The 24173-nt window shown below is 42.9% G+C and overlaps 3 protein-coding genes across 3 annotated transcripts in view; all 3 read right to left on the bottom strand.

Annotated features, from left to right (window-relative positions):
* Nucleotides 1-6747: 6747 nt before the first annotated feature.
* LOC134462942 (odorant receptor 131-2-like) lies at nt 6748-7828 on the bottom strand. The gene has a single exon (XM_063216213.1). It carries the CDS (start codon nt 7675-7677, stop codon nt 6748-6750), a length of 930 nt encoding a protein of 309 aa, XP_063072283.1. The 5' UTR covers nt 7678-7828.
* Nucleotides 7829-14147: 6319 nt separating this feature from the next.
* On the bottom strand, nt 14148-16948 carry LOC134462941 (odorant receptor 131-2-like). The gene is made up of 4 exons (XM_063216212.1): nt 16847-16948; nt 15740-15811; nt 14848-15579; nt 14148-14441 (listed from the first exon to the last, which is right to left on the bottom strand). The coding sequence occupies exons 1-4, from the start codon at nt 16946-16948 to the stop codon at nt 14148-14150; spliced, it is 1200 nt and encodes a 399-aa protein (XP_063072282.1).
* A 4749-nt stretch (nt 16949-21697) lies between these two features.
* The window catches only part of LOC134462940 (odorant receptor 131-2-like), a 7019-nt gene continuing 4543 nt past the window's right edge, over nt 21698-24173 (bottom strand). The window contains exons 3-4 of the mRNA XM_063216211.1: nt 22818-23070; nt 21698-22132 (exon numbers count right to left, since the gene is read on the bottom strand). Coding sequence (XP_063072281.1) covers nt 21698-22132; nt 22818-23070 — 688 coding nt within the window. The remainder of the gene's footprint in view (nt 22133-22817; nt 23071-24173) is intronic.

The raw sequence follows: 24173 nt of genomic DNA, 5'->3' as shown, positions 1-24173 counted from the left end.
TCATCTAGATACGACAGAATTCTTATCCCCCTGAAACGAAGCAGGGCTAAAGCTGCATCCACGCACTTGCTGAAGCACCGGGGTGCCAGGGCTAGCCCAAAGGGCAGAGTTAGGAATTTGTATGTGATGCCCTGGAAAGCGAATCGCAGGAATTTTCTGTGTGCGGGAAAAACTTCTATGTGATCAAATGCGTCTGCCACATCTATCGCGACAAACCAATCGTTGGGGCGAATCGACTGACAAAGTACCTTGTCCACATGGACATAGATCCCCCTTTTCGTGCTGTGAAACTCTTTGATGTGAACGAGAGGAACCGGCTCCTTAATGGGAGCCGTTTGAGGATTTATTTTGGGAGCCGTTTTAGCTTTTTTGTTTGTTTTGTCCTTCTCTTTGTTGTATCCTTTAAAAGTGCCCGTGGTAGAGAGCAGGTGTTACAGATACATTCACCGCGATCAGAAATACATAGTATGTAATAAAAACATTTTTAATTTACTTTGTATTTGGGTATATTGGGTCATTATTTAAAGACTGATTATAGTAAATGTGTCATTCATTAAGGCTTTTACACAGCATAAACTGCCCAAAGTGCAGGGAAACGAGGTTATTATTCTCACTGGCTCACCAGAATTGGACAAGAGAAGATTGGAAAATGTTGGCTGGTCTGATGAGTCTTGATTTGTGTTGCAACACTCTGGTGGTATGGTCAGAATTTTTTTGTGTGAAACAAGAGAACATGGATCCCACCCTGCCTTGTATCAACGGTTCACACTGGTGGTGTAGAGGCGTAGGGATATTTTTTTGGCTCGATATGGGCCTCGTAGTTTCAGTTGACTTTGGAATGCCACAGCCTATCTGAGTATTGTTACAGGGAGATAAGGTTTCTGAAGACAAAGGGGGTCCAAGCCAGCGCTAGCAATGTGCACCCAGTGTTGCCATATTGGGCGGTTGATGCCAGAAAAAAATAGGAAAAAGGAAAAAAATGGCCATTTGGGGGGGTGAGGCATAAAATGCAGTTCTCTTTCAGTCGATTTTCGTTTGACATCTCTCTCTATGGGGTGTCCTCATCGTGTAAGTCAGACATCCACCGAAGTACCTCTGTTTTATTAATAATTCGGGTAAGTTAGAGTTGAATGAACACATTCGAGTGCAAAATGAAGGTTCTAGCTTTTAAATGCAACTATTTCATGGTTTTATGTGTTTCGGGGGCTGAGATATTTAGGTTTCAATAGGGAGAGGGCTAGCCTGATAAACCAGCTTAAATGTGAGACCGGAGTAATTTAGTCTGGCCCCGATGAACGATACCTCCGAAGATTGATGAGAACAACCTGTTGTTTTTTTTCAAATTGTGCCGGCACTCTGACCAATCGGTGATCTTTGCCGTTGATGTGCTTTCCCAACGGTGTTGCGAGGTTCGTTGTCACTCCCTCAAAACCCCGCCCGCCTGATTCAAAACAAATCGCTGCGTTGTGATTGGGTTTGCCTGACTCAGGGCACAGCGTTCAAACGTTCTCAGATCCGAGGCCAGACCCACTCGCTAGCTGAAAAACTCCGGCGTCCAGCGGGTGGCGCTGGTTTACCAGGCTAGGAGAGGGCACCTTTTCCCAAAAAGGACTTTAGACTAAAATGGGTTAAGAAGCAACAACCAGCTTTCAAGCTTTCAACCTCCTCCCCAAAACAGGCAGAGAGGTCGCCATAGGTCCCCCAGACCTTGGGGATGGGGATCAAAAGAACAGGTCGTCTTGCACGATTAGGGTTGGAAATCTCCCAGTTACCAAGATCCATAACCCCTATACATCTGACGCGGTGCGCTTAGGGCCCTCGCCGTCTATTCCCCGTCTACGGTCATTGAGGCCCACTGTGTGTAGCCCTCCATGTGAATGCACCTGAAAGAGACACTGTGAGATTTTCAGTTGTTTATTTCCAGAATTCATGCAGCCCATTTAATTTAATAATTCACTAATGTTACCTTTTTCATGAATACTTACCATCACCATCAAATTCTAAGTATTCATTATGACTGGAAAAAATGCACTTTTTTAGCTGCAAAAATGACTGTACTTGGACTGTTCTAGAAAATATGTGTTTATTACTTAGTAAACTTTCATGTAAAGATCAAATTTGGCAATAAACAGCCCAGTTTCAATGAGCAGCATAGTTGCAGTACCTTTTTTGACCATTTCCTGCGGCCATAAGACCCCCCCAAATCAGGAACTGTCTCAGCTGACTACAGTTTAAACGATGTCCACCTGCTTTTCGCTCAGTGGGCCCTTCTGTGGCCTTTGGGGAACAAGCCAACATGCTGAGGGAAGAAATTGCGACATTTGTCACGGATCAGACAGACGACCAGAGGACCACAATTGCGTCACACAAGGAGATTTATTGAAGTTTTAGGGAAAGGGAGGTTGGGAGTGAGTGAGGGTTCCAGGGGTTTCAGTGCTGAAGGATTACCGGGGTTACAGGGGTCCCAGTGGTCCGTCCAACGTGCTGCGTGCGTGTCCCCCCCAGTGGCAGTGAAGAGTCCAACGGAGCCGGTGGTGGATGGTCCAGTAGTCCTGGTTGGGGGGGGGGAACACAAACACAACAGCACGATGAAACAAGGCAGAAGTACAGTTCAAGAGAAATCCAAAATCGTTGTGAAAAGTCAGAAGGCTGGTCAGAATTACCGGGGTGGAAGAGTAGTCGGGAGTCGAGAAGGCAGAAGGCAGGTCTTGTTTTCCGGGGAAGAAGAATTGTCAGGGTACAGGCGGGTCCGGGGTCACAAAGGAGTAGTCAGGTAGAAGTGCGAGCAAACAGGTTCAGGGTGTGAGCTTTGCAGACGATCTGACAAAGTAGAGCTGAAAGACAAGGCTTTAAATACTGGGAGAGGTTAGTGGGTAATGTAATGTAAAGAGTAATCAGAGGAGAGCAGGGCGGAGACAGGTGGAGCAAGTTTGGGTGAGTAGAGAGTGGTGAGCAGCACTGTGGCAGATAATTGAAACCAATTAAGGTGGTGAACTGGTGGAGTCAGATGACACTGACATTACAACGTTACTTGCTGAGAAAGCAGTAGGCTACGTATCGTTCCCCCCTCGGAGGCCGAGAACGGTTATAGCAGATAATTCCTAAGTGCCTAAAAAGGACGTCGGGCCACAGCCCATACTAGACCTAAGACGTCTCAACTCGTACTTCAGAGTCTTATGGTTCAAAATTATGACTCCGGCGATTGCCATCTGCCTGGTGCATTGTAACGATTGGTTCACTTCAGTTGATCTGAAGGATGCCTCGGACTTCTCTACATGAGAGAGTTTCAGAAGTGGATAAAGACGTGGCGCTTGAGCCCCATGCGACACAAATCACGACTTAGTGATGGTGTCCAACAACTGTCTAAAATCCCTCTTAAACTGGGCTTACACTGTGCGACTTTTGCCCCGATTTGGCACACGCACAAATTTTTGAGAGTCGGGCCGATTTCTTGCTCAATCGCAGGTCAATCGTGAGTCTCGCATCGTGCAGTGTAGATGGGGTAACGACAAGTGATTTCGCCTCACGATCGTGCAATCGCAGGGTCGCAAGAAAATCAAAACGGTTTGAAATTCTGATCTGATTCTGACCGTTTGACACTTCACATGCACAAGTGAATAGGGCCGTGCGATTTGCTGTTGAGCGCGACCTCATCTCCACCTCAGGTGCGCATGTTCCCTCCTCTGCAGAACGGGGAAACATGCCTGTTGCGTCGTAAGGTGGAAGCATTTCGCTCGCATCCGACTGTCGGCTCGTGTAGTCTGAGGACGTGAGTTGTGAACTTTTAAACAGTGAAATTCCATCGTGCAGTGTGAGTAGAAGCTTAAGACCCACGAGTGAAAATATCGCAGCGTATGCCCGGCTTTACTGTGGAAACAGCCTAACGTTTTCGACAGACGAAATGGTATATATTTGTAATATATAGCCTCTTTCAATATAGCTACAGTGATTTTAAGACAATGGCTCAGGGTACAGATGCCTTCATAACACAAAATCAATTAGAAACTGCTCCATTGATGCTGGTTGCTAAGGAAAATGCTTTACCTAGCAACCGTTGCTATGCAACATGGAATTCTGAGTGGCTCCACCCCTGATATTGATAAGCACGTCCTATTGAACACCTGTGCCAAATTTCATGCTTGTATCACCTTGTGAGCGATTCTTTCACCCATTGCCTAGCCTAGAAATCTAGACGCCCCTAGCGACCGCAAATTGAATTTGCTCCCGGGGGCAGTCTAGCGGACCCCGGTCGTTTTGCGAGGCTGAAAGTTATCCGATGACAGGGCCAATCAAATCGCGAGGGGGGCCGGGCTACCTAGTAAACAGGAAACTTTCTAAGAGAAGAAGCATGGTGTCCGTCCGTGCTACGTACAGCACGAAAGTGTTTACTTAATTTAAAAAGCCTGGATGATAATACATTTCGTGGCTGACATGGATTGATGTAATAATACACCATGAACTTATCGGACACAAATAGATCTCAACACATTACCATTTTGATCATTCGATGTTTTAAACTAGCTCGGTAAGCTAAGTTGAGCGTTTTACAGAACCAGATAGTCACACGCTATTATCAGACCACTACTGTAGGTGTAGAATGAAATTGCGGCCCCAATTTCTAATAAGACACATGCCATTAAAAACGAGACATTTGGGAGCTTTGAAAGTCTTTGAGTAGCTTACTAAATAGATGGGATCGATAGTCTGGCTAGTGGGAGCGAGCTGACCGGGGAGCGTCCTGCGTTGGGAGCGACAATCAGGGAAAGTTATGGGTATACAGCTAGCTAGCTAACACCGAACATGTTGACAACAATCATAAATATTTAATAATAAAAATAACCATTTAACAAGCCTCAAATTGCTCGACATTTCGCTGATTGATCAAAGAGGGCCATGTGGTTGAAACTTTTTTGAACTGTATAAGTGAAAACACGATTTATTAGGAAACTTGTTTGTGGCTGTGGTCATCACACGCTTTCACTGCTACGACGGCTGGAGGTTGCCGCTTCACCTACAAAGAGGCCCTCGCTAGTGGCTAGCTAACCTGTCGTCAATAACAGAGCTAGGTATCCAGCCTTGTATTATATGCCTGCCCCAAATTCTAATAAGATCCATGTCTTTAAAAACGAGACATTTGGGAGCTTTGAAAGTCTGTAAGTCGCTTACTAAATAGATGGGAATGACACCTAGTCTACCGAGCTAGCGGCTAGCCATGTATTGGTTATGGGTATACAGCTAGCTAGCTAACACCGAACATGCCATGTTGACAACAATCATAAATATAACCATTTAACAAGCCCCACATTGCTCGACATTTCGCTGATTCATCAAGGAGGGCCATGTGGTTGAAAACGATGCATTTTTGAACTGTATAAGTGAAAACACGATTTATTAGGAAACTTGTTTGTGGCTGTGGTCATCACACAAATTCACTGCTACGACGGCTCGAAGTTGCCGCTGCACCCAGGGCGTGTCGCGTGTACGTTGTGAAAGACAGCTGTGACGTTACACAGAAGTGTGTGGGGATTGGTTGTTCCACCATCCTATTGCGTGACGTTGAGTGCTGAAGCAACCGTTTATCCCGCCCACACTGCTGCCCAGCCCTCCTAGACCCTGGTACAGCTTTTTGCTGTACGGGTCTGGCTGCGCTAGGCTACCCATTGCCTGCACTATGGGTCATTTCTCAATCCAGGCTTGTACGAAATTCCGAATTGAATGGATTTCAATTCAAAGTAATGCCATAATACAAACACTGTAGTGGTGTCATTACCTTGAATTTCTTTGAATTTAATCTACACCACCCTTTGAAAGTACATAGAACACCACCACCTAGTGTTCGTATTATGGCATTACTTTGAATGGAAATTCTTTCAATTCGGAATTTCGTACGAGCCTGTCTCAATCCTCCCCCTGTCCCCATCACTCTCTCCCCGGCACACCTCCTGCCACACCGTTGGGCAATGAAAACAATACTTTTTGGTCATGGTTAGGGATGGGCATACGGTGAAATTTTCTTCGTCGATCGTCGGGAGAATTAATGATTAATAATCGGTTAACCATTAACATTTTTATATTAAAAACAGCACACATAGGCCCACCATGTCCTATACTCTTGTATAACAAAAAATACATCAAAAACATCATGTTTTTCCTCGAGGATTTGTTTTTTATTAACAACACAAGTGTCAAGTGATTAACAAGAAAAGTGAAACCTGAATTGAGGGAGACTTCATGTTACGAGTCAACAACGGAGGCACATAACAGTGCAGACATCGAGGCGAGGCTAGGTTGAGATGAATCACCGCCGTCTTTTACAAGGCTTGGATGCGCGGTGTTCAAGTGATATATCATAATCGTTGTCGATGAACTGTATTTGTAATTCACATTGCAGTAATTACAGTACACTTTGTCATTTTATAACCGAAAATGGTCCCAAGCCACACTTCGCCGTGACCTCTTCATGGTTAGGCAAAGCCCGCTCTACGGAAGCTCGCATGTAACAAACAAGTCAAGCCAGGGTACAGTGATGCTGAGCCGTATATAGAGACGGCTCTGCGGTGATGGTGAGATATTTCCCCCTGCTGCCCAAATTGTGTAGGTGTAACAGCGAAATGCATTGCATTGAGGACGTACACTAATGACCTACATTCAATTTTTTTTTCTTTAACGGTTCGTCGGCGAAAATTAATTTCCTCGACTAAATGTTTAATGATCAATCATCGGTTAATCGGTTCATTATGCCCATCCCTAGTCATGACTGCCCTTCATATCAGGCTTCACTTTAACAATCGTCACCTTGCAAGAAAAATAGACGGACATGCGCTTGGAAAAGGCCTGGTCCCTGAGTCCATAGATGAGGGTGCTTAACAACCTAGGGACTATGCTTGTGATCAGGTAAGTGAAGAAAGATATCTTGGAGCGATGTTCGGGAAAGAAGGGCACTAGAATCATGTTGAGCAGACGGCTGACGTAAGACATCATACACAGGAGCAGCTGGATCCCGTGAAGCAAGACGGTGTTGTGAGCTTTCTTGGCCGAAGAATCTCCTTTGGCCTTTTTGGCCACCATGACTATCCTGATGTAAGTGAATATCAGAATCAGCCACACAAACGACAGGTAAATCGGCGGGACCACTTTCAACTTTTCCCGGTAGTACGTCGAAGTGAACAAGTTTTCGTTGTAACAAAAGATGTTGGTGTAGAAGAAGCCTGCCGGCCTCTCTATCAGAAGGGCGATGACGTCGGCCAGGGTGGGAGCCACACCGACGCCCCAGATGATGCCTATGAGGGCGTAGGTTCTGGGCACGGTGCAGATCTGAGCGTGGTGGAGAGGCTTGCAGATGGCGATGTAGCGCTCGATAGCCATGCAGGCCAGGATGAGCGGGGTGTTCTTGTGCGTCGTTGCAGCGATCACAATCATCAGACAACAGACAGAGACGTTGTAAATGGGGTTGACGTAGGTCAGAACAAACAGCGTGGCAGACATGGACAACATGATCATGTCGTTGATCACCAGGTGTATGTACAGGATGTATCTGGTGTCGCAGTGGAAAGCGGAGTTCCTGAAGTAGGTGAAGACGAGCATGGCGTTGACGCAGTTGATGATGACTACCAGGGTGACGATGACCAGGTTTTTGGCCAAGGCCTCCTCGACATCGTCTCGTCTCGTGAAGTTCATCAAATAGGCTCTTACTGTAAGTCTCGGGCCAGCGCAAGGTTCTGTAAGGCAAGGCAAGGCAAGGCAAGTTTATTTGTATAGCGCATTTCATACACAGGTGCAACTCAATGTGCTTCACAAAAAACAAATGCGAAAAGAAAGAAAATAAGGAAGGAAGAAAGAAAAAAAGAAATTAGAGTCAAAGAACATTTAAAACATTAAGATAAAATAATATGGTAAAAAATTAACATAAAAATAAGAATGATATCCGGTATAATTTAATGATATATAATCAGAGATTGAATGAATGAAACGAAGGACAGCACTCTTCAGATTTCTTCTTTGTTTATTCGCCCACAAACGTTTCGGACAGAGCCCTTCTTCAGCGTGTAATGGTGTTTGATATATCAGAGGTGTCAAAAGTAATCAGAGGAGTCAGAAGTAAAAGTCGAAGTAAAAGCCTGGTGTAAGTACAACACCATCCAGTACATATTACATACAAGGGGTGAGCAAAAAAGTCTTCATGATAATGCACCGCGATACTTATTTCCACAATATACTGCATTCTTGACAATAAAAAACCTACAAATACAAACACACCACACATGTAATCCAACGAGCACAGAATCAACGGTGGTTCAATGGTTTCTCACTGAAGCTACTTGTGTTGGGAGAAAAGTGTGTGTGTGTGGTTTTTTTTTTTAACTCTTTTCTTGTTTTGACTTCTCTGACTGTAATGTCTGTGCAATCTATTGGGCAATAAACAGCATTTGTTCACATTAAAGATAACATTTGACATGATGGTAATGGCTCACTGTGTACATAAGCATGTTTGTGAAAAAATCTAATAAAAAAATGCCTACCTACTAACCATACTGCAGCTTATAATTAACAGTGTTTTTGGGCAGTTTTATTTGTAACCAATTCTAAAATTACACACTTGGCCTACTACCAACCTCATACTGCCATGCAATTATTTTGGTGACAGAATGGTGCAGCTGTAATATACTGCATTATCACTTTAGTTTTTCTTATACATCAGACGTGTTAAAAAAAGTGTTTAATCTTTTACCTGACATGTTTCGACATGTATAACTTCAGTCTTCATCAGAGAGTCACATGAATGGATGCCACTCTCTGATGAAGATGGAAGCCAGACCGTCAAAACATATCAGGCGAAAGATGAAAAACTTTTACATATTTGAAGTATAAGAAAAAAAATAGTGTTACTGTAACAGTGAGACATAATTAACATCATACATATGTAGTATATTCGGTAACACTTTATTTTAGGGATACATCTATTAGCACTAATACATACAATGTTAATGCCTGCATATGTAACTTGTAAGGCATGTACTAAGCAAATGCTAAGGCCTACTAGGTCCTTACTAAGGTTACATTGGTAATAAATCCTTTATTGTGCATGAACAAGACATTTGTGAATACATCCCTAACAAATGTTTGATTTTGCTTTGTACATGCCTTACAAGTTACTTATACAGGCACATTGTATGCATTCGTGCTAATAGATGTATCACTAATATTAAGTGTTAGTTACCGTGTATTATGTTATCTATGACCATTGGACTGATTTGGTTTACATATGTCAGGTGCACACTTACTCTGTTCTAGTCCTATATTATCATTCCCCATTTCATTAGCAATGCACCAATCAAATAGCATGTCATTGCTTGGCTCACAGAGAGATATTACGCAGTAGAAAAGCATAGTAGGCCTATATAGTACTACTGAGATCACTATTATGAACATGCATAGCAATACATTAACCCATTGTGTCCTGGAGCGACATATACGCTGCATTCAGGTTCTTGAGAATTTAGCTGTTTTATTAAAAATGTGCGTATGTTAGAGCTGAATGAACACATTCTAGTGCAAAAGGAAGGTTCTAGCTTTTTAAATGCAACTTATTTCATGTTTTCATGTGCCTCAGAGGCTTGAGATATTTAGGTTTCAATAGGGAGAGGGCTCCTTTACCCAAAAGGGCTTAGGACACAATGGGTTAAGCTGGCAGAATAGTTAAAAGGCTAAACATGTACAATACACATACAAGTAAATAGATATACATTAAATACAAACAATAATGGAAGGATAAAGTAACATTTGAAAAAAATGGACTTTTTAAGGGTGTCGTGACAGGACAGTTTGCAGGGTGTTGACAATAATATCACAGTAGCGTTTTGGAGAGCGCGCACATCCAGATTGGACAGGTGCCAGACTTAAATATGATTAAACATGAAACATACACCTGACGAAGACCAGACTGCATGGTCGAAACGTTGTGACAATAGTATCAATCACACATGAATAATACACATAAGATTAAGTCTATAGTCATAAATAAAAAGCAAAAGGAGAGGATAAAGTGACATTTCAAGTTAAGCGAGATATCAAGACTACAAAGTGTCAAGTCACAGGGTATTTGCAGTAGTAGCAGCGGCAATGCATTCAAGTGTATGACAAAGCCCAGAGCAGCGATGTAACGGTGTGGTGTGGTACTGTATGCTTACCTGTAGAGGACTAGTGAGCTACTGTGAGGATGGCATGCCACTTATATGGATCTTGTGTGCAGTGCGTACGTCTGCGTCTGCATGTGCGTGCGTGTGTGTGTCTGTGTGTCTGTGTGTCTGTGTGTCTGTGTGTGTGTGATAGAGAGATAGCGAGATAGATAGGTATTTACATAGATACATAAAGGCATACTACATGTGTGTGTGCGTGTGCGTGTGTGTGTGTGTGTACAGTGCCACTGGCAGTTTTCACTAAGCCCAGTCCAAAATCATGTAAAAGGACACCTCCACCCAATGCAATGTAATGAGGACGCAACTTTGGGCTCCCCTTCTACCTGGGCCCGGGACAACTGACCTGCTTGCCCTACAGAAATCTATGGAAGTCTGGGGGCGCTGTGGCGCAGCGGCGCGCTGAGCCCCACACATTTGTGGTTGCACGGGGACCCCGGTTCGAGTCCGGCCAGGGTAATTTCCTGATCCCACCCCGTCTCTCTGTCCCACTCGCTTCCTGTCACCATCTCAGACTGTCCTATCAAATAAAGGCATAAAAGTCCCTAATATATACATATACAGGGCCGGTTTTTAGCATAGGCCGGCTAGGCGGTCGCCTAGAGCGCCATGTGAAGAAGGGGCGCCGAAATGGCGCTCTCCTATGCGTAATTTTGCGATATGAAGTTTTTTCATGAAGTCGCAATCAACAAAGAGTGGCGAAAGCGCTCCTCACGGCAAAACGCCCCTCAGCCAATAGTAATATCTCTTCCAACTGTCTCTGGGAAGTCTGTGAACCAATAAACAGACAGTTCTGAGAAAGGGGGCGGGACGAGTGACAGCGTGCGGTCTATTTTGAATTTGGAGACTCACTCGAGAGACAGAGGGGGCAAGCGCAAACAGTAGTGCTGCTCTGCTGGATGGAGATTATTATGTTCTCATTAAACCACTCATTGCATGTTGCAGGAGTTTCAAAGGGTGTTTTGGAACTATGTGATTTAATCAGCAACCGTTTGTGATTATGGAAAGCCTAATAGTTATGAGGTTACTATTTGGAATTAGAGAGAAAAAGAGCTTTGTTTTTGATCAGAGAAATCGCTAGTTAGCATGCCAAGCAATGAAATCCAGTAAAGTAGCTGTTAGTAGCCTACTCACTACTCACTAACACCCACCTGATATCATAATACTTGCTTAGGTTGACAAGCAATGTAAAGTAAGACTGGTGCAATGTTTAAAACAATTTTAGCTGCCATATCTCCTTCCATCCACATGAATTACCTGCTTGTTGTAAGCTTAAAAAAACATTAATTTCCAGACCAGAATGACATAGCCTACATTAATCATGTAACAGAACCATGCACAGCAGACAAGTGAGGCTATTTACTATATTTTGTATATTATGAAATTCAATAGCGTGACAGCTCTTCTCCCTTTCTCTCACCCTGTCCCTCCAAACACATAGATAGCCCCCTTCTCATTCTCCTACTCACAAATGCACCACTATTTCCAGTCCAGAAATGAAATTGGTTTGGAAGACAGCACAAATGTGTAGCTTATTAAAATTGTATGCTGCCATGCTTTGTGATGCTGTAGATAGTGTAGATCAATGCAGACCTCCTTGGTAGGCTTATTGTCTACACATGCATTTTACATGCAAATGTACTGTATCACTCTCCTGGCATTTCAATTTCACGTTACAATTCAAACACATTGATAACCTCCCTCTCATCTGGGGTTGGGGGCCCCACCACCATCACATCCAACACACCACACAGTGAAGCTACTTTCATGCGACTCAATCTGATGTGTTGGTCGCCTGTCAAAAAGAACCACAAATCCATTTGATGAAAAACGGTTATTGTTCTTGATGCTATTTAGTTAAGCTTACTAAGGATATTAGTCTTGTGTTCTGTGAGGTATAAGAAAGATTTTTTTTTTCTTTCAAAGGTAGGGGGTGGGGGGGGGGGGGGGGGGGGGGGGGGGCGCCAGAAATCAAACTCGCCTAGGGCACCAAATAAGCCAGAACCGGCCCTGTACATATATATATATATATATATATATATATATATATATATATATATATATATATATATATAAATCCATGGAAGTCTTAGTACATGAGGCCTTAGATGAGGAGAGCATCTCTTGGGCTGAGGCTACATTGCTTTTTTGTTTGAATAAAATGTGTACAGTGCACATCAATAATGAGTACACCCCTTTTGAAAAGCAACATTTTGAATAATACTTAACTCTTAGCGCAGCACTATGACTGTAATGTCACAGCAATGACGTTATGATGTGGTTAAGCATTTTCAGCAAGTGAATAGGGAAGCTGGCGACCCCTGCTGCAGTAAGAGGCTACGTAAGCACACGTCATTTCCAAAATGTGCATAGAGTAATTTTAATACAATATCTGTCTTACAAAAGAAAAGTAAGGATTTAATAGGATAACTTAAAGGCCATATTGTTCCAAATTTGTGAAATTATAGCGGTGTAAAAGGCAGTGCATGAATGCTGTCACCATTGGAACGCTGAATTTCACTAAAAGAAATATGCATTTGAACGTGTACCATGACTACAGAAGCAGATTAAGATCCTCTCTATGGCATTTTAACATAGGGGTGTACTTGTGATTACACATAAATGGAAAAAATAAGTCCTATGTTATATTATTATAAACCTTACTTTTTATTGTAAGCTCATCAGATGTTGTTTTAAACTTGTGCACGTTTTGGAAATAAGTTGTGTGCTTGTCAAGATATTGTTCAAGATGTTACTTTTCAAAAGAAGTGTACTCATTATCGATGCACACTGTACATGTACTGCAAATGCAATTGTGTTTGTCTACTAGGGCCTAGATTGTAGGGCTAGATCAACCTTAGGCTCAGGCATATGGCACATGTAGTGACAGGTTTCTATCACTTTGAATTGCTGATTTAACAAACAAATGTGTGGATATGTTATAGATGAGAAACTAATTTTTCACAGCTGTTTTGTCCTGCCATTGAGTGATGTGGCGTTATCTTCAAATGCAAATATGCTGGAAATATAAAAATATATAAAATCTAATCTTAAATCCACATGTCTGTCTTTGTCTGGGTGTTCATCAAGTGCCAAACACAAGTTACAAAATATTGTTTTATTTAGCCTACATTAGCATAAATGGCAAGCGGCATCAGAGTGTATTTACAAAATATTCATTTTGAAAATCAAAAATGTTACACACTATTTTAACACATTAAACAGGCTCATTGACTCACAGATTGAACAGACTCATTATAATAAAACTATAGATATAGTATAAAAATAACTTATATAATTTGTGTGAGGTGCAGAGGGTTTTGTGATCATAATTTGGGAAACACACACTGTAAACAAACTATACATGAATGCCGTTATGGTAAGAGTCTGTGTTTTATCTTTTAACTTTGGGACTTACACAAGTCTTTATACATTGGTGTGACTACAGGGAACCACTAACTTCACTAAAAAGTTCCTGCTGCACACTGTCTTCATTTTAAGAAAACTTCAACTTGACTGTTAATGATGTTCAGTAGATAAAATTAAGACTGCAAAAGGGCAATAGTTTACTGTATGTATTTCAAAAATGAATTTCTTCAAGAAGAAAATGATGACCGCTTATCAACACATTGTTTGCTGTTGCACATAGAATATAATAATATACAGTGGAGTGGATGTTTTGTCCTTGTGCTTTAAATGCCTCAAAGTCTTTCTCACCCAGGAGATTTCAGCAGGTCCACTCCACTGTTCAGGGCATCAAATACCATAGTTCATGTGTGTGCGTGCGTGCGTGCATGCTTGCATGCGTGCACGTGTGTTTGTGTGTGTGTGAGGTTGCAGGTGTGTGTGTGTGTGTGTGTGTGTGGTTGTGTGTGTGCGTGTGTGCGTGTGTGTGTGTGTGCGTGTGTGTGTGTGTGTGTGTGTGTGTGTGTGTATTTCTCTGTGCATCAATGTCTAGGACCTGAGAGGCTCTCCCAGCTTGCTCGCCATTTTAAAACCAGCCGCACCACCCGCACCCCCACCCCCACCCTGACCCCCGCCACCCCGACCCGGCCTGACCCTCTTGGCCCCCCCGCGGCCTCCTTGGCGGCAGGTGCGGAGGAGGTGCTGCAGCCAGTAGCGCCGGAACTTCTCGTCGCGGAAGCCGTAGATCATGGGGCTCAGGAAACGCGGGATGATGTAGACGAGCAGGAAGTTGACGTAGCGGATCTCCAGGTGGTGCATGGGGAACAGCCGGATGAGCGGCGCCTGTGTGGAGTTTTTCTTGTTAATGTCAGACAGGCACTTTTGGTACGGTGAATTTCTGCAGATTTTTTTATTACTGCTCCATAGTGGAACCGGGAACGTCTTAGCGAGAGACATCATTCTCTCTGATATCTCTAGTTAACAAGCCCGATTCCTAGTGGCATCCCTAGGCCTTTATAGCTCTTGGCCCACCCAGGGCCAGATACTTTACACATGCTAATTAGCTTGGCCCCACCTCAGCTGACAGACCCTCACACTCAAGCACAGAATACAATACTTTCACAACTGGAAATATATATATATATATATATATATATATAGTCACATACCTATACATCTATATTCCTGCATATACATGTACATGCAGGAATCTACATAAGAATCATATAAGAATAAAATTTTACGACACCTGCATGGACGGCACCACGAAGGCCAGCATGCACAGCAGGAGCTGCACGCCGTGCAGGAGCACCGTGTTGCGCGCGCGGTGCACCGACACGTAGTCCGTGGAGGCCGCCGCGCGCGCCGCCAGCATGATCTTCACGTAGGTGTAGACGATGGTGAGGAAGACGAAGGACAGGTACACTGTGTCCACGATGCAGTTCTTGATGTAGATGGCTTCGCCCGCAAACACGATGGAGTGGTCGCAGAAGATGGCGGCGCGGAAGTGGACGTTGGGCGGGCGCGTGGCCAGCGTGATGAAGAGGTCGGTCAGCGGCACGGCCGAGGTGAGCGCCAGGACGCCCAGGATGAGCCAGAGCGTGCGTCCCAGCGTGCACATGTGGCCGTAGTGCAGCGGGAAGCAGATGGAGACGTAGCGCTCCACCGCCATGCCGGCCAGGATGAGCGGGGTGGCGCGCGTGGTGGTGGTGGCGGCCACGATCAGCACGCTGCAGACGCCGGCGTGGATGCGCGAGAAGGCGTAGCTGACCACGTAGAGCGCCGTGACTAGCGCCAGCTGCAGCGTGTCGTTCAGCACCATGGCGATGAACATGACGTAGCGCGGGTCCTCGTAGAAGACGCTGTGGCGCAGGAAGGCGCGTACCATGCTGCAGTTCATGACCGTGAGGGCCAGCCACACCAGCATGGACACGATGTTCTTGGCCAGCGCCGCGCCGAAGCTGTCCCGCGGAAACAGGGGCTGTGCAGAGAGAAAGAAAGAGAGAGAGAGAGAGAGAGAGACTTTATTAATCCCCAGCATGGACACGATGTTCTTGGCCAGCGCCGCGCCGAAGCTGTCCCGTGGAAACAGGGGCTGTGCAGAGAGAAAGAGAGAGAGAGAGAGAGAGAGAGAGAGAGACTTTATTAATCCCCAGCATGGACACGATGTTCTTGGCCAGCGCCGCGCCGAAGCTGTCTCGCGGAAACAGGGGCTGCGGAGTACAAAAAAGAAAATGGGGGGTTCAAAACTTATCTTAAATGTACACTGTGCAGGAAATGGTCGAAAAGGGTACTGCAATGCTGCTCATTGAAACTAGGCTGCCTATTGCCAAATTTGATCTTTACATGAAAGTTTACGAAGTAGTAAACAAATATTTTCTAGTATGGTCCAAGTAGAGTCTTTTTTGCAGCTAAAAATGGCTGTTTTTGGAAATTGAAAATGGCAGACCATGGAGAAGATCCCCCTTTTCATGTATGAAAAGTGCAATTTTCCCAGTCATAATGAATACTTAGAATTTGATGGTGGTGGTAAGTATTCATGAAAAAGGTAACATTAATGAAAGGATAAGCATGAATTCTGGAAATAAACAACTAAAAATCTCACACAGTGTCACTTTAACTTATGTACTGTAACTCTGGATAGAATATTTACAACACACAGGGGCTGCACAGTGAAGTAAAAAAAAAAATGGGGTGTTCAATTTCCAGAGTAAACTTATATAACTCTTGATATGAGTATTTTCAACACTGTGGAGAGTCAAAATGACTGTGATAGTGGAGTCAAAAGTCAGTGTGAAATATATTGCATATTGCTAGTGTAAAGCGCCAGGGGCCACAAGTGACAGTCTTCAATATTTTTTCACATTGAGTAGAATTGAGTATTGAGAATTAAGGTTAATATTACACTGTTAACTTTAAATGTTAAGTTTAATGTTACACTGACCAAAAGGTAAAATTAACATTAATTGATTAATTAGAGTGGGGCCAAATGTTATCTGAAATGGAGGTAATTACTATTCTTTAACCTCTGTAGTGCAGAGCCTCAGTGATAACCTTACTGTCACCAGAATAATAATAATAATAATACTTTCGTTTTATATAGCGCCTTTCAAAACACCCAAGGACGCTTCACAGAGTGTTGTAGAATGGTCATGTCCAAAGCGTAATCGGTTAAGATTTAAAATAACACAGGTAAAAATAATAGCGATAATAATAAGATAATAAGAAAATAACACAGGTGTTTTTACCGTCTGGACGACTGAGCTGAGGTTTGCTGCCAGTGGCATGGGCATGGAGGAGGAGGAGAAGGAGGAAGAGGAAGAGGAGGAAGGGTCGAACGTGGAGTTCATGGCGGAATACAGTGGGCGTCCTGTGGAAATGTAGCACAAGTGAGACTGTTAAAGACATACTGTTGTTTGTTTTAGTGATATATTACATTACATTACATTGCATTGCATTTGGCAGACGCTTTATAACCAAAGCGACTTTCAAAAGAGGACATAATCAAGCCAAAATCACAAGCGTGCAAATGAAGAGTTCAGATGCAAAACCCCCTAACTCCATTTCTGAAGACCTGCACTTCTATATTTTCAGAGAACCCCGTTGTTGGTTTGGTTTACATTCATGTACTTGATAATACATATAAATAGTTCTATTACATAATTAAAATTAAAAATTATGCAATTTGATAGCTTTGTATTAAATAAAAATGAATTAAGATTATTTTCTGAAAAGGCACTTAGGGGGTTTTGCATCTGAACTCTTCAAATACAAAGTGCACAGGAGATAGGTCAAAGGAAGCTGCGTGTATAAGTATGAAGCAAGACATTCAACTCCTGTCAGGTGACGAGTGCCACATCATTTACAATCTGGTAAAGCCTCAAGTGAATTGGAACAGTGGCAGCAACACAAATGGATCCCATTAATACCGATGAAGATTTGTAGAAAGTACAACAGAAACTATGCAGACTAGTAAGAGTGAAAAAAACACCTCAGTAAATACACATTTTAAACCATTATTACAAACACACACACACACACACACACACACACACACACACACACACACACACACACACACACACACACACACACACACACACACACACACACACACACACACAGAGAGATCAACATATCACACACATCAACAGAGGCACACAAATCATCAGGTAGGTCAATTAGGAAGTGATGAGATCCTAAAGAAGTGCTGATGAAGAGGAAATAGGTGACATTCTGTAGGGTTTACTCTGACGACAGAATGGCTACTTTTACACGAGACGTTTAATTCGGAATTAACTCCATTTAGTTCTAAATAAAGCTTCATTCCGCTTTGAAAATATTATGTAAACACTTCTAAACTCGGAATTAAATGAAAGATCAAAGCAAACTACACCACTATTTAATTCTGAATTATTAATTAGGAATTAAAACAGTCATGTAAACGTAGCCAGTGATCCTCTCTACACTTATTCTCTTCTCCTGAATATCACATTAAGGTACCGTGCCTGTCTGGACACATACAGCAGAAAATACAAGCTCAAAAGTCCCATGCTTTTTGCTGGTAGAGCCAACAAGGACTATTTAATTAATTCCAATTCAATTTAGATGAATGATTCATATATTCCAACTTGCTTCACTTAGTTTCATTGTAGCCATGGCCGTAACTACCATTGAGGACACAGAGGTCATGTCCTCTGTATTTTTTCTCAGAAATGTCAAATTTATCTATGAAAAGTGATATAACTGTTCCGTTCGATGGTGTTTGTCCCCACGGAAAGGGCAGTCAAGAGGGCACAGACAAGGAGATAACTAGTTGGGTTTTTTATTTTGCTTTTCTTGTAACATTGCAGTCCCAACATAGCAGAATAATAAGTATACGCCACCCCCATTTATCCTCAAGACAATGATTAATGAAAACAATCTTGAGACTGAAGAAGCATTCTAAATGTAGGCCTACAGTATGCAGTACAGCACGCAATATTTGACCTCTGTATTTGAAAATGTCTCATTACGGCCCTGATTGTAGCATATCTTGAATTATATATAATAAGTCAGGTTAGTTGGTTCACAGTGTAATAAATACACTGATGCGTTTCAGAGCAGAGACACACAGCATTGATAAAAGACATTACATAGATAGGGTAACATAGCCTGCTTTACCTCAGTCAGTGTAACCTGACTGGGCTTGATGAGTTGCTAGCTGTGTCTTTTATATGCTTGATGCTTCATGACCTCCCTCTACAGGTGACAGGAGAACTACAGGGGAACATGCAACATACAGTGTGGTCTCAACTGAATTCATCATGTCATCCTGAAACTGCGCTAGACAGTAGTTTTGCAAACATCAACCAGATGCACTGACTCGGACACATAATCAGTGTTGTCTCCTGGAGTCACTGGGTGTTTCGGGTCTTACAACAGACACCCTCGACCAGGCGACCCGACCAGGGCTGATCGGACCACCTCTCTCCCCTCCTCAGCCAGAGCCATCTGGACGCTTTCTCAGCTGCCTCTGTGTTGTTGTTGATGGCTAGATTTACAATCGACATGAAAAATGTAAATATCAATAGTGTACAGTAAAATCCATGTCTCCATAGATTTAATTTCTATTTTGTATTTTTGTATTTAATTCAACTATATTGTATCTTTAGTTTTTCAGATCACCGAGGCCTATTCATCATGTGATGTTTTTTTGCTGCCCAATGTACACTCATATCATGCTGTTACAAGCTTGTAAAAATTTCAGCTTTTATAACTGTTAATGGACAAAGCTATGGGTTTGATTCCTGATAATGGTGGATTTTAAGATTCCGCTTAGCTGAAGCAGAATCTTTAAAGGGACACTGTGCAGGAAATGAAACTGGGCTGCCTATTGCCAAATTTGATCTTTACATGAAAGTTTACAAAGTAATAAACAAACATTTTCTAGTATGGTCCAAGTACAGTAATTTTTGCAGCTAAAAATGGCGATTTTTGGACATTCAAAATGGCGGACCATGGAGAAGATCCCCCTTTTCAAGTATGAAAAGTGCAATTTTCCCAGTCATAATGAATACTTAGAATTTGATGCTGGTGGTAAGTATTCATGAAAAAGGTAACATTAGTGAATGGGCAGCATGAATTCTGGAAATAAACAACTAAAAATCTCACACAGTGTCCCTTTAAAGAAAGCTCAAGATATTCAACAAGCTTTTGACAATAGCCTAGAGAGGCCTACGTACATCAGGACATACGTATGACACATGACAGTATTTCATTTTCCATCTACTATCATTTCTGCTTTGTCCTGTCTATTACTGTCAAGCAATAAATAGCCAAAGGCTAAGTGCAGTAACTACGCCAACAGTGAAACAGAAAAATGCATTCAGAGCCTTGATATTAGGTTGGATATTGCTACTGCAAAGTTGACATAGCAAAATTTGTAAAACGGGGCACATTTGGACCATAACTCTTTGTCACAAGATAACGGAGGTGTTATAATGACCATTTTCAGTATAAACTGATTTTCTATAAAATGTGTAGTTACTGCACTTTGCCTTTTTAGGTCAGAATAGATAGCCAAAGTCTACTGCAATTCCTCTGGCTTGACGCAAATATGAAGCAACCTCTTAAAAATTTAAATCAATACCTTTTTACAGGCTTGATTTATGCTTGTATATTGAATATCGTCACACAATCTCCTTGAGTATGTTTGGAGAGTGTGAGAAAGATGAATCTGTTTTGATTTCTGTTTGGGTCATTCACGCCACATGAATCTTAATGGACCAGTTATGGCCAGTTGTATTTATGCCTAAACATGGATCTCTCTCTCTCTCTCTCTCTCTCTCTCTCTCTCTCTCTCTCTCTCTCTCTCTCTCTCTCTCTCTCTTTCTATCTCTGCTTTTTCTCTGCTGCTACATGCTACACGGATCCATTGACTTTCACTAGCTTAGCGACATACTCCCTCTTTTAACTTGTCTTAAAGCAAGACAATGCTTAACATGAAAAATAAGACCCTTATAAACCCTGGCCAACGATTTAACTGTATTAAGCCCCAAAATAGTGACACACCCCTTTAATAAGATATTACATGTGAACAGTGGTTACAGCAGAGGTGACATTAACCTTTTCTTGACATTATTTATATTGCTCACATTTTATAAGCTGTTTCGCTTTCATTCTATGAATTACTTCGCACACATTATTTTATCTCATGTTGACTTGGTATTTTGCAGACAGTACACAGATGAATTTATTGACGTAGTTGCACACATCCAAATAACCAAGCCAGTACACAAAAAACAGGACGTATATCCGAGTTTATATTTTTTTATTGACAGTGTACAACGATATGTACGTAGTAATAATCAGAAATATAATATTTTAATGAACATAATTAAAAAAAAAGAGCCCAACTTGTTTCCATGTTGCTCTTGTAAATGAGCCTATGCATATAGGCCTACATGGGCACATGTAGTGTTAGTGTAGTGTAGAGTTTCTCAACGGGGGCTCTACAGCCCCCCTGGGGAGCATTGAGAAGAATACAGTGTAGAGGGGGCGGTGCTTAGTTAGCCTACCATTGGGGTGCATTAGTCTATTTTATTTTTTTAAACTAAGGGGGGCATTGAGGAAGTCAACGGGGCGTTCCAAGTCTTATGATGTGGTTCAGGTGACATTAATTCAAAAATAGGTTGCGAAGCACTGGCTGTGCTTAAGTGCTTAAAGGTACACTGTGTAAGATTTTTAGTTGTTTATTTCCAGAGTCCAAGCTACCCATTCACTAATGTTACCTTTTTTCATGAATACTTACCACCACCATCAAAATTCAAAGTATTCTTCATGACTGAAAAATTTTGACTTTTCTGACATGCAAAGGGGGATACTCTCCATAGTCCGCCATTTTGAATTTCCAGAAATAGCCATTTTTAGCAGCAAAAATGACTGTTCTTGGACCATACTAAAAAATATTAGTTCACTTTCATAAAAATATCAAATTTGGCTATAGGCAACCCAGTTTCAATGAGCAGCATAGTTGCAGTACCTTTTTTTGACCATTTCCTGCACAGTGTACCTTTAAGTGCTTATAAGTGCTTCAGACAGACCGCCTACAACAAGGCCTACACCATTTTGTCCTCAGCAGTGTCCTCGTGCTGCACCTCCGAGCTCCACCGCGCTGCGCGGCGGCACACGAAGTACCTCCTGAGGTACTTGCGGAACTTGGTGTCCCTGACCCCGTAGATGATGGGACTCAGGAAGCGCGGCGCGATGTAGACGATCAGGTAGTTGGCGTAGCGTATCTCCAGCAGGTGGCTGGGGAACGCCTGTGCGATGACCCTGTCCACGCTGGGGGAGATGTACGACAGCATGCACATGAGCAGCTGCGCCCCGTGCAAGAGGATGGTGTTGCGGGCACGCTGCGCCGAGCGCGCATCCGTGGCCATGGCCCCCCGCGCCGCACACATGATGCTCAGGTAGGTGAAGACCAGCGTGATGAAGACCAGCGAGAAGTAGAGGGCGTCGAACGCCTGGCGCTTATACAGCAGCACGGGGTCCTTAGTAGAGGGTAGAGTACTGTCAGGGCAGGATTAAAAGAGGGAACATGTCGCTAAGCTAGTGAAAGTCAATGGATCCGTGTAGCATGCTACAATGCTACACAGATCCATTGACTTTCATTAGCTTAGCGACATATTCCCTCTTTTAACTTGTCTTAAAGCCAACGCTTAACATGAAAAATAAGGGAATATGTCGCTGACTTTCACTAGCTTAGCGACATGCTCCCTCTTTTAACTTGTCATAAAGCAAGACAACGGCTTACATGAAAAATAAGACACTTTACCACCTTTATAAACCCTGGCCAACGATTTTAACTGTATTAAGCCCCAAAATAGTGGCATACCCCTTTAATTCCTAGCTCGTAATTATGGCACTAAGTAATTTTGTTGCAACATTTGCCTTCCAGGGGGGGCCCCACAGCAGGCAGTAGCCTAGGGGCCCCGGGCCATCTAAATCCGGCCCTGAGTAAGGTTTATTAATCCTGGAGAATAAGAATGCATCCGGCAGCATGCATAAATACAAAATACACCATACACATTATACAACTGGGTGTTGTGCAGTATTAATCATAGCACACACTTACATACGCATATATATTGAGCCACAGCCAGATCACACACACACACACACACACACACACACACACACACACACACACACACACACACACACACACACACACACCTTGAAGATGTTGGGGCGTATGCAGAAGACGGCGGTGTGGAAGAAGTCGATGGGCTCGGTGGCCAGCGTGACGAAGAGGTCTGTGATGTCGGGCACCACGGACACCAGCCAGATGAGGCCGATCAGCAGGTAGGTGCGGCGGATGGTGCAGATCTGGGCGTGGCGCAGCGGCTCGCAGATGGCGATGTAGCGCTCGATGGCCATGCCGGCCAGGTTGACGGGCGTGTTGCGCGTGGTGAAGACCGCCACCAGAGAGAGTGAGAGAGAACGAGAGAGAGAGAGAGAGAGAGAGAGAAAGAGAGAGAGAGACTTTATTAATCTCGTAGAGGGAAGATGAGTGCACCTGACCCATCCACACAGCACATAACAGCAAGACAAGACAAACACATAAATTAGAGCTTAACATAGATAAGAAACTAGAATGGGCACTCGGTAGAGCGCAAACCTTCGCCTACGCCACTTATTTTTTTCTGGCCATCTTCAGAGTGTGTGGCATAACATTCTCCAAATTTTGGTGTCAGTTTCATTGAAATCGGACCGGAATATCGTAATATTACATTTTTGGCCCAGTGTTGACCTCTTATTCAATTCCGCATGCACACGTTGTTCTGGCATATAGTGCTTGGCAAAGAAAAACGTTTTTGACATTTTCGTGACCTTGACCTTGACCTTTGACCCAATCACTCCCAAAAAGTAATCGATTGTTCCTTGGGTCATGACCAATCATCCCAGTAAATTTCATAAAAATCGGCTCAATTTACGTTTTTGACCTTTTCGTGACCTTGACCTTGTCCTTTGACCTTTGACCCAATCACTCCCAAAAAGTAATCGATTGTTCCTTGGGTCATGACCAATCATCCCACTAAATATCATAAAAATCGGCTCAATGTACGTTTTTGACCTTGACCTTGACCTTTGACCTTTGACCCAATCACTCCCAAAAACTAATCGATTGTTCCTTGGGTCATGACCAATTATCCCACTAAATTTCATAAAAATCGGCTCAGTTCTGTCTGAGTTATACGAAGTACAAACAAACATTTTGACCTTGACCTTTGACCTTTGACCCAATCACTCCCAAAAACGAATCGATTGTTCCTTGGGTCATGACCAATCATCCCACTAAATTTCATAAAAATCGGCTCAGTTCTGTCTGAGTTATATGAAGTACAAACAAACAAACAAACATATTCACAAATAAATAATAAATAAATAAATAAATACACAGCGGTCAAAACATAACCTTCTGGCGAAGGTAATAAGAAACAGTCCATCATCTAAAATGCACAAAGAATCACCACAACATTATAAAACCAGTAAAAAAGCACTCAGCAGCTGTTGTTAATCCTTTAAGAC

This window comes from Engraulis encrasicolus, chromosome 14 (assembly GCF_034702125.1).
Source record: "Engraulis encrasicolus isolate BLACKSEA-1 chromosome 14, IST_EnEncr_1.0, whole genome shotgun sequence".
Taxonomy (NCBI): Eukaryota; Metazoa; Chordata; class Actinopteri; order Clupeiformes; family Engraulidae; genus Engraulis; species Engraulis encrasicolus.
This window is presented reverse-complemented; position numbering and strand designations above follow the sequence as displayed.

Coding starts and splice junctions, on each gene's coding strand:
- LOC134462942 (XM_063216213.1), bottom strand. CDS start 7,677: ATGAACTTCACGAGACGAGACGATGTCGAGGAGGCCTTGGCCAAAAAC.
- LOC134462941 (XM_063216212.1), bottom strand. CDS start 16,948: ATGAACTCCACGTTCGACCCTTCCTCCTCTTCCTCTTCCTCCTTCTCC. Junction 15,580..15,739: donor CCATGCTGGGGATTAATAAA/GTCTCTCTCTCT, acceptor CTCTCTGCACAG/CCCCTGTTTCCGCGGGACAG. Junction 14,442..14,847: donor TCGTGGTGCCGTCCATGCAG/GTGTCGTAAAAT, acceptor AACTCCACACAG/GCGCCGCTCATCCGGCTGTT.